At 38.2% G+C, this 14,815-nt stretch overlaps 2 protein-coding genes across 2 annotated transcripts in view; one reads left to right on the top strand and one right to left on the bottom strand.

The window, feature by feature from the left end:
• The first annotated feature begins 2,970 nt into the window (after window positions 1-2,970).
• loxl5b (lysyl oxidase-like 5b) lies at window positions 2,971-8,788 on the top strand. The gene is made up of 7 exons (XM_037681831.1): window positions 2,971-3,688; window positions 5,263-5,371; window positions 5,771-5,908; window positions 6,072-6,228; window positions 8,142-8,237; window positions 8,344-8,459; window positions 8,725-8,788. The coding sequence occupies exons 1-7, from the start codon at window positions 2,971-2,973 to the stop codon at window positions 8,729-8,731; spliced, it is 1,341 nt and encodes a 446-aa protein (XP_037537759.1). The 3' UTR covers window positions 8,732-8,788.
• A 4,710-nt stretch (window positions 8,789-13,498) lies between these two features.
• si:ch211-178n15.1 overlaps window positions 13,499-14,815 on the bottom strand; it is an 8,735-nt gene continuing 7,418 nt past the window's right edge. The window contains exon 3 of the mRNA XM_037681365.1: window positions 13,499-13,767. The gene's annotated coding sequence lies outside the window, so the exon portion shown is untranslated. The remainder of the gene's footprint in view (window positions 13,768-14,815) is intronic.

Below are 14,815 nucleotides of genomic sequence, written 5' to 3'. Positions count from 1 at the left end.
TGACCCCCTTTCAAGATACATTTTATATTTAAAAGAACACAATAAAGTAATAAAACAAAACAAACCAATAAATTAATTGTAAGAAGCACAAAAGTGACGTCTAAAAATGAGATGAAACAGCTTTGCTCAACACATATGCCAAACATGTAAACTAATTAACACCTTTTGAAGAAATGAAACTGTAAGGACATTAAAAAAAGTTGTGTAATGCTCCTTGAAAAATCCTTAACATTGTTTAATTTTAAAAGTTAAACATTTCTGGACGTATTTTTACATGATGACGTTCTGTTGCAGCATTCAAAACACAATCTAAAGAGGAAACCACTGGATAATTTAAGAAACGTTGAAAGGTTGAGAGTGTCGATGCGTAAGTACAGAAACACCCTCATAAACATCCAGTTCAAATATCTGTCCTGTGTATTGTCACACAGATTTGAAGTTAAACATTGAAACCATACCAAGTGTGCAGACTAAATAGGAATAGAGTGTCGTGACTTCTAGCAGTATTTCATACATCAAAATTAAATAACTCTGTGAGAACAATGGCAGTCAATGGGATTTTGGTGAAACAGATGAGAAAACCCAGCCCTGTTTGGAGCTCTACAGCTCATACTTCACAGCAGAAACACCATTTAAAGTTTACCACAGACAGTTGAACTTTACATGGCTGAACTGGCATTTTGATATTTGACAACATTCTTACAATCACTATTTTAAGTGTTGATTATTTTATAGATTTTGCCACAGAATGTTAAAATGTTGATGTCCTCTAACTTTTGAATTGTCAAAAAGTGTGGGAGTTCCTGTTCCATGCTTGTTTTTGGTCACCAGAGGGCGCCATACTTCCACACCTGCAGAAAATGTGTCCTGATGAGGCTCCTGGCAGCTGATGACTCTCCGTCGACGCTGGAGCATTATACCACTTTACAATAAGGCTCCCCTTATAGATGCTAACAAATACTTTATGGATATGTCATTAATTCCTCTATAAACACTTTATAAATCATTAATAAATGCTTATTACGCATTAATTAAGGGTGACAGAGAGACAAAACTGACCAGTTTCTTGACAAATAGTGAGCCAAATCTGCCACCTATATATTTCATCTAGAGTTGTTACATTAAACATTTCAGTCTAAGTTGTGAGCACAATAAGCATTTGTAAACCTATTTTTTATATAAAATAATATTAGTTGTAGATAATCATAATGCAGTGATGAAGTACAATGTTATATGCTAAAGAAATAGGTTTACAAATGTTTATTGTGCTTACAAGGTAGTAATTTAGTCTGAAATGTTTAATATAACAACTAGATGAAATATATAGGTGAACAGATTTGGCAAGAAACTGGTCAGTTTTGTCTGTCTGTTGCCCTTAATTAATACATAATAAGCAGTTATTAATGACTTATAAAGTGTTTACAGAGGACTTAATACATATCTATAAACTATTTATAAAGGAAACCTTATTGTAAAGTGGTACCGTTTGCTTACGGGTTGTGCTTATAGCCCTTTGTGAATCTCTAAGCCTTGTGATTACTTTTCCTGTGGTCTTTCCAGTGAGCCTCCTGAGAATTTGGATCTTCTGGTGAATCTTTGGAAACCTTACCTGTGCACCCTTCAGCTGCTTTCCTCATCCTCCAACCACACGCCCTCTTCAAAACTATAAGTGAAAAGTATTTTTGATTTGTTATTATTCCTATTTAAAAATGTGTTTGACCATCAGCGTCATCTGCAACTCACAGGTAAAGACTTTTTAAAACAGGGCTTATAGTTTTTAAACAGTAACCATTTATTTTAGGCTTACTTTTCAGTCTGCTTCTGTATGCATCTCTTGAGTTTGCTGCAGGGAGTGACAGACACATGTGGTTACCATGGGGACAATTATGAACTACTGGCAGGAACTTTAACGTAGTTCATCTCAGACCCGTTTACACTTTGTATGTTCATAACGTCCTCAGAAATGTTCTAATTTTCATTATCTCATCTTTTAGATACCAATAACTTAAACATTTACCAAAAACATTTGTTTAGAAAATTGATCAACCATCCAGACCAATTTCAGTGGAAGTATTACTAAAGATTCTATTTATTCTAAATGAACATGTCATTGAACTACTAAAGGTTTCCTGCTGTTTGTCTCGTGGTACATTTAAATAAAACTGGACTGAAACTGAGCTGTGCTTCTTGTCCTATCTTAAGTATCAGTAAACATCCTGAATTAAAAAAAAAACTTAAGCCTTTAAAATAAAAAGGACTCATTGTAAAATGTTATGTAGTAATGCTGAAACTTTGGTCTAAAAATAAAACACAGTCATGCTGTGTGTGCATCCATGATGTCATAATTTTACTCAAATTATGCAAGAAACCAAAAACTGGGTGAGAACATAAAGACACCGACTGCCTCCTTGTGGTGAATATACTGTGTGGATATAAAATGTATTCAAATGTTAATTAACTGATTTATTATATTCTAAAACTTATTCTTGTTAGTTTTAATAGGTTTACAATGAAAAACCATTTAAAAACTATTTAAAATGGGTAAACTATTGTTTCATTTCTTAATGACACTTTCAAATCCTGATAACAGAATGCAGTTTATTTGCATTTTTATGACTAATAAAGATTATAAGCCAAAATAAAAGTTACTTCTTTAACAAATTGTTATTTTTCTTGGTGGTGGTGCAATCTGGGGGCTTTCAGTTTGTGTGCAAAGTTTGCACAGCAAACGTCCATGTGTATCTAACACGGCACGGAATGAGTTAAAATTTCTTCCAGTACTTTGACTTTAGGGAAGGAACTGGACTTTTTAAATGAAAAAGCTGAAAAGCCTAGTCCCTCCTCTCTGCAGCTGTCAGTCTTTTTGAGAAGTGGCATGTTGTTGTTGTAGGAGACTTGGAAGTGAGAGTCCATCCTTTCTGTCAACCTCTGCGCGCATCCGTAGTTCTTGACTAACCCAAACGTTTAGTCATGGCAAAATGTTCCCTTCTCTTCATCTTCTTTCTCCAAGGACTTCTTCCCCTCGTCCTTGGCCAACAGCGCGCAGCCGTCCCCTGGCGGCACCGCATACAATGGGCGACCAACGGGCAGGTTTACAGCTTAATGAGCACGGGCTCAGAGTTCCAGGCTCCGGTTCGGTCCCGAGGACAGTCGAGGTTTTCTGTGAGCAGCAGGAAGGATGGCACAGCCAGCAGAGCCGGACAGTCTGAGAGGACTGATCAGCCATCAGGGCGCACCGCTGGACAGCGCGCGTCAGGGAGCATGCAGCAGCATGAGCGCCCGTTTGGAGCAGGAGGGCGCATTAACTCCTCTACAGTGGGAACTTTAACAGATGTATTAGGCAGAAGGGAAGCTGTGTATCGTGTTGTAACCGGGGGTGAGGAACCAGGACTCGGCGCGCAAAATCATCCATTACGCGCGGTGCCGGCTGGGATGCTCGTCTCCAGGCAGACGGATCAGTTCATCCCACTTTATCATTCTGAACCTGGGGCTCTAGCTCCACTTCCTGCTCTGAGTGTGGATGTTTCAAACGAGGCTGCTGCTGATGAAGTGGGCATGGTCAACGACGACCCTCGAAACCCGTTTAAAACTCACAGGAACTCCGTTTTCTACAACATGTATCCCAGCAGAGGTGTGCCAGTGGCCCGCACGCCTGGCTCGGGGTATGGAACAAGGTATTTCCAAAATGGTAAGTTGAGTTCACTTTCATTGAGATTAAAAGACAGTACCCTGGTCGTTAAAGTGTGTTTTCATGGATCCTGAACCTACAGATTTAAATTACTCAGGTTCAGTTTAATATCACTTAAAGGAGCAGTGAAACCTACGTGATGCAGATTTACTTCATCTCACTTATGTTCTGTGTTGAAGGTTTCCACTAAAATGTGAAAGTCATTCTGTATAGAGGCTGGATTTAGTTTGTCCACCCTGGGTTACCCTGAAAACATGGCAGAGTGCACATAATATGGCTTGAACCATTTTAGCAGTGTCTAAAACCATAAATAAGAAAAATAATAATTTCATTTAGTTGATTTTTGAACAATATCTTCCATTTCTGCTTTAAATGTTACATATCAGAAGCTGTCATACATATATTTTTAATATGTATTTTTAAATGAATTACAAAGTTTACAAAAAGCAATAAATCACACTGGAAGTGAGCAAATTATATTTGTATAAACTACACTGTCAAAAACAAAGTGTTAAAATTACCATTAAGCATCTGTTTCTGTTAGTTTTCTTAAGAAATAAATATGTTTCATCTGGCAACATGTTTAACCATTACTGGTGGAAAACAGGTTCTCATCAAGATGCATTGCGAACACAGAAAATATTTCACTTTGTTTTAAAGGATGTATAATCCATCAAGTAAACTGAAACAACCAAGAAAGTTGTTGAAATTGGGCCCAAAATGGTCTAACGTGTTGCTAAAGCCTGGAAGGGAGGAAGCATCAAAACTGACCAGGAACAAGAGAAGAGGTAACAATCACCTTAAAGTTTGATTAAATATGATCAAAGAATAAATACAGTTAAACTCAAGACAATGAGCTTATTAATGCAATTATTATGTAATTCAGAGTATTATGCTGCTAAATAGTGTAGAACGTTGCCTACCTGTGGAGGAACAAAACAACAACCAAATGTTGGCCTATGGGACAAAACAGAATGTCATATAGTGAGTCCAGATTTGTGTCTGATACAGTTTTGTAGGTACATATTGATGATCTGTTGCTTCACTTGGTCAAATTCAACAACATCCAGCTTCCAAAGCAAGGTCAGACTCAAAAACCTTGTTTTTACTAAATTTATTCGTTTTTTTCTTCCTTGAGCGCATGAAAAGTGACAGAGGTGACAATAATATATGCTAGGCTCAAATTGTGGAGGTGATTGAGAAAACATGATGGTTTCACGCATCAATAAGCCTCTATAAAAGTTAAGGTTTTAACATTCTATAAAATTTTGGGGATGCACTGAAGTAAACCTAGTACAGTACCTGTCTGACTTTCCAATCACCATTTAGACAACATTGGCAACAAAAAAGCATTCTTGGGCAGAAATGGGCATGCAACTACGCCATAATCCAAGCTTAGAGAATTTAACTACGAGGCAATTTCTGCTGAAACATACTTCAACTAAATAATGCTTAAAGAATGTCAAACATGGATAATAGCTGTCATTTTTAGCAGCGCGTGCATTAACTTGAACTAGTTTAAGCATGGAAATGTTGAAACATTAGGATCTCAGATTTGTAATCCTCTCCTTCAGGACTTCCAGACCTCATTCCAGACCCGTATGCCATCCAGGCAGGTGCTTACGTCCAACGCATGCAGATGTACGCACTCCGCTGTGCTGCAGAAGAAAACTGTCTGGCCAGGTAATTTGTGTTGGCAAAGGAGGATTCAATATGAGAACGCACAGGACAGCACGTAGGCACCGTCATGCAGACACGTGCTCTCACACACATGAATTTCCATGACTTAACACTCGGTGAATTCTCAGCTTTAGACTGTTTTCAGATTTCTCCCATCTGTATAAGTTAATGCTGTCAGTGCATTGAGATTGTTTTATTAATGCAGTTGTGCAAACAGTTTAATCTTCCTATATGGAGCAGAGAGTTGCCAACATTATGTCCTGCCAAGACATATGTTCTGGGCTGGTTTTATTCAGCTCAGTGGAACCAAACCATTTGTGCTTTAAGAAAACTGAACTTTGGAGCTCAGCTGTTAGCCCTTTTTAGTGCTTCTTATCTTATTTCCCTTTTGGTCCATCCAAGGTCTGCATATTCACCCACCGTGCGAGACATCGACTTCAGGGTCCTCCTGCGATTCCCACAGAAAGTGAAGAACCAAGGAACTGCAGACTTCCTCCCTGTTAAGCCCAAATATCAGTGGGACTGGCACAGCTGCCACCAGTGAGTGCAGTTTATTTTGTTGTTGGTATTAGTACAACTCTACTTGGATCTGACAAGCCGAGAAAACATCACACATTCAAAACTCAACAATAAAATGGTGACCCTAAGAAACCCAACCAGGATGAATAAAATCCTATTTTGTTGACCTGTCCCACTCCCTCAGACATTACCACAGCATGGATGCCTTTAGTAACTACGACCTGCTGGACATGGTGTCGGGACTTAAAGTAGCTGAGGGACATAAGGCCAGTTTCTGTCTGGAGGACACAGGCTGTGATCATGGATTCAGGCGGCGCTATGCCTGCACATCTCATACTCAGGTAATAAACAGAAATATATTGCGTGTTACATGTCACTAATGTCCAGATCATGAAGAATATCGTTGTCTTGCATGTCATGTAGTCAAATTATTTGTTGAAGAGTTGTTCATCTGGTTCTGGGAGCACAATAAACTAAAATATATTCTCATACGATACAAAGCAGTGCAATACAGTGAGATGCAATGTGATTTAATATGATGCAATGCAATTAAATTCTATAAAATGCAGTTTATTGCAATGCAGTGGAATATTGTGGGATGCGATACAATACGATGCAATACGATACAATACGATACAATACGATGCAATACAATACTATGTGATAAAAGCAATTTAATACAATTTATTGTCCATTGGGAGAAACTTATTTTGAACTATATCCTCATAAAAAAATCATAAATAAATGAAAGCAATTTCCCACAATGTAAACAGAAAGCACAAAAAGTGTATGATCTACTGAAGGAGCGACAGACAGTCATTGTTTCAAATATGGATGAAGTTGGACTAAATCATCATTTAGAATAGTTCAGTCTGTGTTCAGAAACTCTACTTTTTGCTATAAGTCAAGAGCTCATACTCCTAATGAAGGATGTGCAAAGTTGGAGAAAACTTTGTGTGCTTGTTTGAGTCCAGACTCCTCATGAATGTCCAAAAAGGCAGAAGTTTCAGTCCATACCATCATGACAGACTGATTTAGACTCAGCAGCTTGGCTGTTGCCTGCATGTGCAGAAACATCATCATACCTTTCTGACATCTTGATAATGCTCTCCAGTACAGCCTGATAAAATATCAACTGTGTCATTTCACAGCTCTGCTATGCTCAGGCATTTCTTGAAGTTTCTCTTTTTGCCATCTTGGCTTCAGCTGTCTAGATTTTACACTTTTGTTTAAACATTCAAACCTATGTCATCTTTTTGTTCACTATCTCCCTTTCTCAGTCTAAAATGTCTTTTACTGTAGATCAAGTTGAAACTGCTGTTGAACCAATAAATGTTCAGCCAACAGATACTATAAGATACTCCAACACATTAGTATGAAAAAGAGCATTTTTTGATCAAGTCAGTTAAATATAAAGAAACACTCTGGTTAGCTCAGTGTTGCACATTCATGTTTGATTTCTGTGCAGAACGTCCAGAATCACGTTTCAAATAAGTTTATGTAACTAAAACCTTCGCTGGACACCAGTCCAAGAAGATTTTCCTTGCTGACAGGAGAATGTTTGTTGTAATTGTCTGTGATTCAGGCCTCACGCTACTTAGTGTTGGATTCTTATAGCAGTTCTCCTTTCACAAAGACAATTTAAACTGAATTCTGCTGCGTTTGAAATGCTTGCTGGAAAATAGTTGTCACTAGGGGCTGCACGGCTTCATATTTTTTAAAGTCGACTTCAACATGATAAAAGTCGAGTCGGCTAGTCGCTGTGATGTCGTAGGAACTCAAGACACCATATTACACATATTCACAGAACAAACGTTTATGCAGAATAAAAAAAAAAACTCACAGCTGGGTGTTTGATGAAAGGAGGTAACTGACGATTGACTGGAGCATGCAGGTTGTACAGGAGTTAGCATTAGCGGATGCTTTTTCAAATGACTGTGCATCGAGATCGTACTTTGTTGTATTTCAGCACAGCTTTGCCGATTTTGCATGTTACAGTAGTTGAACCAGAAGAGTAATCTTTAGTGAAATACTTCCACACTGTTGATGCATTTCTACCTGTTTGCCAAGACTTGGCCTGCTCCTCACCTTCCATCTGCTTGGAAGAATCCATTTTGTAGCCAGCAATCACGTGACTGTGACTAGTCGATGTGAAATAAAAAATCTCACGAGGTGTCCCAGGATCGACTAGTCGACTAGTTGATTCAACCACAGTTCTGCAGAACACTGAGTGGATTGGTTTGTGTATTTTCAGGGACTGAGTCCAGGATGTCATGACACTTATGCTGCCAACATCGACTGTCAGTGGATCGACATCACCGATGTGCCCCCAGGAAACTACATCTTACAGGTAACTCCACCTGAACTCTGGGTTCTTTTGATCTATTTCACAAGGCAGAACATTAACAACTTGTTTGCAGAGATATGTTCTTATTTGTTAATTTGTTTATTTTAAGGTTACAGTCAATCCTAATTTCCTTGTCCTGGAGTCGGACTTCACCAACAACGTTGTACAATGTGAAATCATGTACACAGGAATTTATGTTCAGACACGCAACTGTCGAATAACAAGGTACTGAAGTAAACAGTTCAAATATATTGTAGATTTTACTCAAATAAATACTCATTTGTAAATTAAAAAATTTTCAGCAATTATTATTATGGCTTTAATACCAAAAATGATTTAATATAACAGAAAAAAGCAGCAACAAGTTGAAAACACAATTTATTGTCTCAGCATTGGTACAAGTCTGGATGTTTTTTTTCTAATCAGTCTGATTTCAGTCAAGTCCTGTTAAAATTCTTTGTTTTAATATATATTTTTGTTTTATTTTCAGGGCCTAAATATCTTCATTATTTGTAATATTTGCTGGAGCTTTGAAAAAAAACATCTCATGGACGAGATCAGCACAAGAAGTTTGCATTACAGGTTTGAACTTATCAAGTCTTAAGTTACATTTATTGGTTGCAAATGTAAAATTTTGTAAATGAAACTAGAAAGTTACACTAGGAGTTTTTAATGAGCCAACATTTATTATGATGATTGGCAAAAGCAAATGCATGAATTAGTTTTTGTTTTACTTGTGTTGTTTAATTGCTTTAAATGTTCGGTTAGTTTCTTTGTCTCTGGTTTGTTTTCCTCCATATAAGTGTTTTGTGAACATCATCAGTTCCTACAAGTTTTAAGGAAAAATGTGGATACTGTATATTTTTATTGTTGTCATTAAATCTTTTTAAAGCAGCTTTCAGTTCAGACTCTTCTATCCAGCTGGATTATTGTCAAGTGAACATTGTTAAGTCTGAACCCATCGTTGGTGGAAACCGTCCTAAAGACGTTAAGAGCTCCAGCTTCATATCCAAAATTCCAAAAACAAGACAGATAATTAAATTATCCTCTCTGTGTAAATGCAGTGAATATAACACCAAACAAAAACAAATTAAATACTTGCAGAAAGTGCATTTAAGGCAGCAGAAACAAAAAAAGGAATGTTTGGTAATATAACTTTGCAGTTGCCTTAAAGCTTCATTGAATTTAATTGCTAAGTTAAACTTAAAGCAACATTTCTGAGAAGAGATTTTGGGACAATTTTTGCATAAGTTTACTTAGTTAAAATGTCAGAATACAAAAAAAACCTCTCTTTTTTTGTTAATTGCTGAAGATACTTTATCATTTGTAGATGTATATTTGTGTTTTATTATAAAAACTCTAAGGAGTATATTATATAAGTATAAAGGAGTTTGTTCATTAACAGCAGTGCAAAATGAATTTTCCTCCTCCTCCCAGTGGATCGGGACTCTTTCCTTTGAGGGATGTGACTGAGCAGATTGTGGCCTCGGAGACAAACAGACCTGCAGAGGGACGCTGGTGGCATGTTTGCTGACACACCTCTGTGAAGACACAACCTGCAGGATCTTTTGCATCCATGCCACTTCTACTAAAACGTGTCTGTCTTTTCTTACTGCATGTTAAAATACACTGACTCAGAATCCACCACTTAGCACAAAAAAAGAAACTGTCCAGATGACCTGACTGAAAAATGTTGGATTGAATACCTGGATTATTGAGCATGGACTTTGTTGTTCCCACTTTAACGTGTATACAATGGGGATTGTCTAAGATGCATCCATTTTAAAAGGACTGGAGCATTTTATCTGCATGAAAAGAAAAGAAAACCACACCTGGGAATATCTCCAGGGAGTCACATGCGTTTCTACCAAGAAAATAGGATTTTGTAAAAATAGACCATTTCAAGCATCAAACACTTTAATGAATTATACTCAATCTGGAGAGGATGATGCTCCGCCTGATTCAAAGACCTCAAAGAGAATTAGTTTCAAACAGGCTCTACATATGAAGTGGTTCTGAATGATGTCCTGGAAAACATGCTGCAGACAATGTATATGTTATAAACGCACAGATGCCAGATATTTATAACAAAATGTGCTTAGTTTCAACTTTATAAGTCAATGAACTGGAGAGATTTAGCTATTTTGAAACACTTTGGAAGTTGCCAGCGTGCTTTGCCTGAATAGATTGTGTATGTTATTGAAAATGTCTGGAAAATCCTTCCCTTTACTTAGATTTAGCCAGCCCCATTCCTGTCTGTCTTGGAATTCTAGAGATAATATTTTGCAGACAGTGACTATTTAGGCAGCTGATTTCTTTACTGAAGGTTTGAAGTCTACAGCTAAACAAAAATAAATAGTCTGAAGCCAATTTAGAAGCTCTAAAGGGGTTTGGCTCAACATTGCCAACATAATATGTAGTAGTGGTACTTTCTATTCATCTTGTACCATTTTTACCATATTTATTGCTTTAGGTTTTATAATTTTGTCCTATTGGGGGGTAAAAACAATCATAAGATAAAATGAACTGATTAAATCTGTTCCTCAGAACACAAGTTGGCTCCATTTGGAACAATGTGACTTAAACCATGCTACAGAGCAGACGCCGTTTGCTCAGCTGTGGAGCTTCACAACATCTGGACAGTTTCTTGTTAGCTTTACATAAGCACAGATTGGTGAAGTCAAGAAGAAAAAAAACTGGCTGCTATCATTTATTTGGCTCCAGAACATTAAATCCAGTGGACTGGCAGGTGAGGTGGGGACGGAGCAGGTTTTGTCTTGTGCCAGCAACGTACACACAAAAGTCTTGATGGCAACAAGAAGAGGCACTTTCTGGGCATACGTGCACGTAGGTGGGCTGTGTTTGGAGGGGGTACAAAGGGCAGGTTTTGGTATTTGTGGGTCAGGTTTCAACAAAGCCGGGCCACTTGACTGCCAGCAGGAAGCTGAAAGAAGAGCAGTTTTAGGAGAGCATCCTGGTAGGTTGGTTTAGACATGGAGCAGAGAAATTCCTCAGTTCTGTCATCCAGGTCAACCGAAGACCAGCGGCTGGATTAGGCTGCTCCTCTCACACGAGGTCAGCAGATACACTATCACACATGAAACAAGTGACTACATGGAACTTTGAGTCAAAACCGAATGGAACTCGTGATGAATCTTGTTTTTCTTTCAAGCTGGGTGGCATCATGACTTGGGTGGGATTTGAGGCTTCTGTTATTCTTGACCCACCGAACTGTTTAACCTCTTCATGTCTGTCTTCAAACTGTTAAAGCGCACCTGCTCACCAGACAAAAGCGTTACGGTGTGAGCTGAAATAAACCATTTTATTTATGTAGTTTTAAAAATTTGTCATGTGATGGATTGGCAGCAGCTCTCCGTGACCTTGCACAAAAAATCTGGTTAAAAAAAATGGATGGATACCTGGAAAAAACTCTACAATGAAAATGTAGAAAGCTCTTTTAATCATTGGACCTCTGTAATAACCATAAAGTAACACAGATACAAATAAAACATCTTCAGGTCATGTGTGCTAACGTCTCAAGGACTTCTGGAAATATTTCACAACTTATAGTCACAAAACGACACCCAATAGTCACCTGTTGTGTATCTGGATTCATCGTTACTGTTTTGTTGTGAAAACTCTTTATTCAGTTGACTAAAAGTAAAAAACAATTGGGGAAGTTCAGTCGTCTGGGATAGACTCAGAGCAGAGCCACTGAGAGGTCAGTTAAGGTGGTTCAGACAATTGGTAAGGATGCCCCATACACTAGGGAGCTTGTCCAGGCATCTGACTGGGAGAAGACCCCAGAGCAAACCCAGGACACACTGGAGAGCCTGTGTCTCTCAGCTGGACTGGAAACGCCTTGGAGTCCTCCCAGAAGAGCTGCAAGAAAGAGATGTCTGAACCTCCCTGCTCAAGCTGATGCTGCGCCCATGACCCGACTCCAGAACAAGCAGATGATGGATGGATGAATGGATGGATAACCATATTGCATTGATAACGATACAAATTGATACAAAGTTTTTTTTCCTTCTCCAACATTTATTAGAATTTTTTTTCCACTTTATATTAAGCTCTTCCTGTACATTTCTGTACAGTTACATAACCTCGCCATAACTGTTGAAAATGAACACATCTGGAAGCTTTCATAATGACAGTTTTCGTCACTATCTTACTCATACGAAAGCTGCTCTCCACGTAAACTGCTGTGTTTAAGGAGGCTGGTTGACCCGATTAGCACCTAGCCGTTACTGCTGCTTCCCAGACAAAGACTGCGGTTCCTCATTTTGCTGTCGTTTTCCATCTTGAGCCCAAAACAGCGAGAAACAATACTCCACCAGTCTGCATTCCCTGGCAACAAGAACATCCTCTTCCAAGTTCAGTTTTATGCTGGATGACAGAAACAGAATATGTTGGCAAACACCGATCTTGGTCCGAAGTTTAAACCTAAGCTGGTCAGACATACGGTTTGCAGACAGGGTTACAGAATGACCACAGAACGTGTGATGGGGATGACTAGGCAACTAAAACACTAGAGTTTAGGTCAACATCTGTAAAGATGATTATGTTAAGATTTGTCCAACGGCTCAAGATAAAAACCTATCTACCTTTGCCTGTCACACAATTACTTTACAGTTATTGGAAAAGTGTCAGAGAGTGAAGAATTTTTGGGCGTAATCATCCGTCTGTTAATGTGCCTCTCAGGCCACAATGAAAATAGGAAAATCATGGATGCTTTGTGAGAAAGGGTGTTTTTTATTTTTTTCCAAGAAGGCTGATAGCAACAGAAGTTGGTAAGAAGAGAGTGGTAAAATTCTCAGACAAGATTTAAACAAACAGAGAGACAGACGCTGGTCTGGCCGGCCTTGGACACAACAACAGTGGGAGACCACACACCGCCTCCTCCGGGTCAGCTGAAGCAGCACTTCAGCAACTTCCACGCAAACACTCTCACTTCAGATCACTCATTAATCATTTTCCAGACTCGAATGTAAAAATAACGCTGGTGTTGTTTAATTTATAATTATACGTGAGATATTCCAACAATTATTAAGATAGCTGAGATGGAATTGTGTGAGAAAGTGCAAAACAATTTATGGTATTGCGATACAGTTTCTGCCCCAATGATGAGAATTTCTGAAACAATCATGTTGCAGAAATATAAATCAACCTTATATGAAAATATCTTTACAAAACGCCAAAATGATATATTTTAAAAATACTATACAGTATACACAAGTTAATTTCCAGACAGCAAACTGGCTAAAAATAGATATATCTTGGAATGAAAATAGGAAAAATAAATAAACTTTGTCATGAAAATACATCTTTGAGTTGACAGTTGAGTAATAACTTAAAGTATATTATTTTAGACGTCTCCAGTTTAATTTCTCAAGTCGATTCTCCTCTTGTGTTCCTGTGAGGAGCAGAGGCAGGTCAACCCTTGGTGGAGTTGTCCCTTTGGAAACATCCCCATCTTCAGGCCGCGCTGTTTCCACCTGCTGACAGTTTGTCTCAGTGGCATCATCAGCTCCTGTCAGGAGGGAAAAAATGAGAGTCATTCATTTAAATGCACATGTTAGCTGCAGCTCTTTAATCAAGCAGGACACACACAAGCTGCTTCTTGTCAAGATTTTCCCTCGCAGCGTCACCGAGTGGTGAAAGTGAGATGCCGTGTCCTTGTGAGTCACGTTGTCTCGCTCGTCGTGAGTCATCGCTATAAATCAGGTTTTTGTCAAACTCCCGTCAATAGGTTTTTATGTCTGTTCTTGGTTTTATGTAAACCACAGGAAGGTTTAGACCTTCAGTGAGGATGTGTATATAGAGTGGTTGGTACTGATGTCAGAGCCCACACACTGTAGGTGAAACATACTTCTTGATTTGGTAAATGCAGGAGGATTCCCACGTTCACTCAGTCACCCACCGACATTGGAATCAAACACATAAACGCATCAGCAACAAAGATCATAAACTTTGATCAAACCAAAAATCCTAGCTGACTCATCACAATGATTGCATCCGTATTTGTTTCTATATACTGGTGAAGATTCTCAGTCATCCAGGACATGATAAATTCAAAAACGTTCAATACAAAAAATAAAGTCCAGCTGTTTTTGTATTGAACATTTTTGAATTTGTTTCTATATACTTTAACTGAAAACATTTATTTAGCATTATGTAGGACATTGTAGTATAATATCTAAATTTACTATCTATATGTTTTAAAGTGTTATGAAACAATTCATATTTGAGCTTAAAATGGAATTTTCCAATACATGTAGAACAATCAAAACACAGTATAACACTTTCATAACATATGTTGTATTTGATGAAAACGATGGATGGATGGATGGATGGATGGATGGATGGAAGGACAGACGGACGGACGGACAGACAGACAGAAAGGATTAATAAAGTAGCTATCCATCTATCCATCCATCTATCTACAGTATTTATCATTATCTTCAGTATCCATCCATCCATCCATCCATCCATCCATCCATCTATCTATCTATCTATCTATCTATCTATCTATCTGTCTGTCTGTCTGTCTGTCTGTCTGTCTGTCTGTCTGTCTGTCT

Source organism: Nematolebias whitei, chromosome 9 (genome assembly GCF_014905685.2).
Source record: "Nematolebias whitei isolate Nwh7 chromosome 9, NemWhi1, whole genome shotgun sequence".
NCBI classification, from domain to species: domain Eukaryota; kingdom Metazoa; phylum Chordata; class Actinopteri; order Cyprinodontiformes; family Rivulidae; genus Nematolebias; species Nematolebias whitei.
This window is presented reverse-complemented; position numbering and strand designations above follow the sequence as displayed.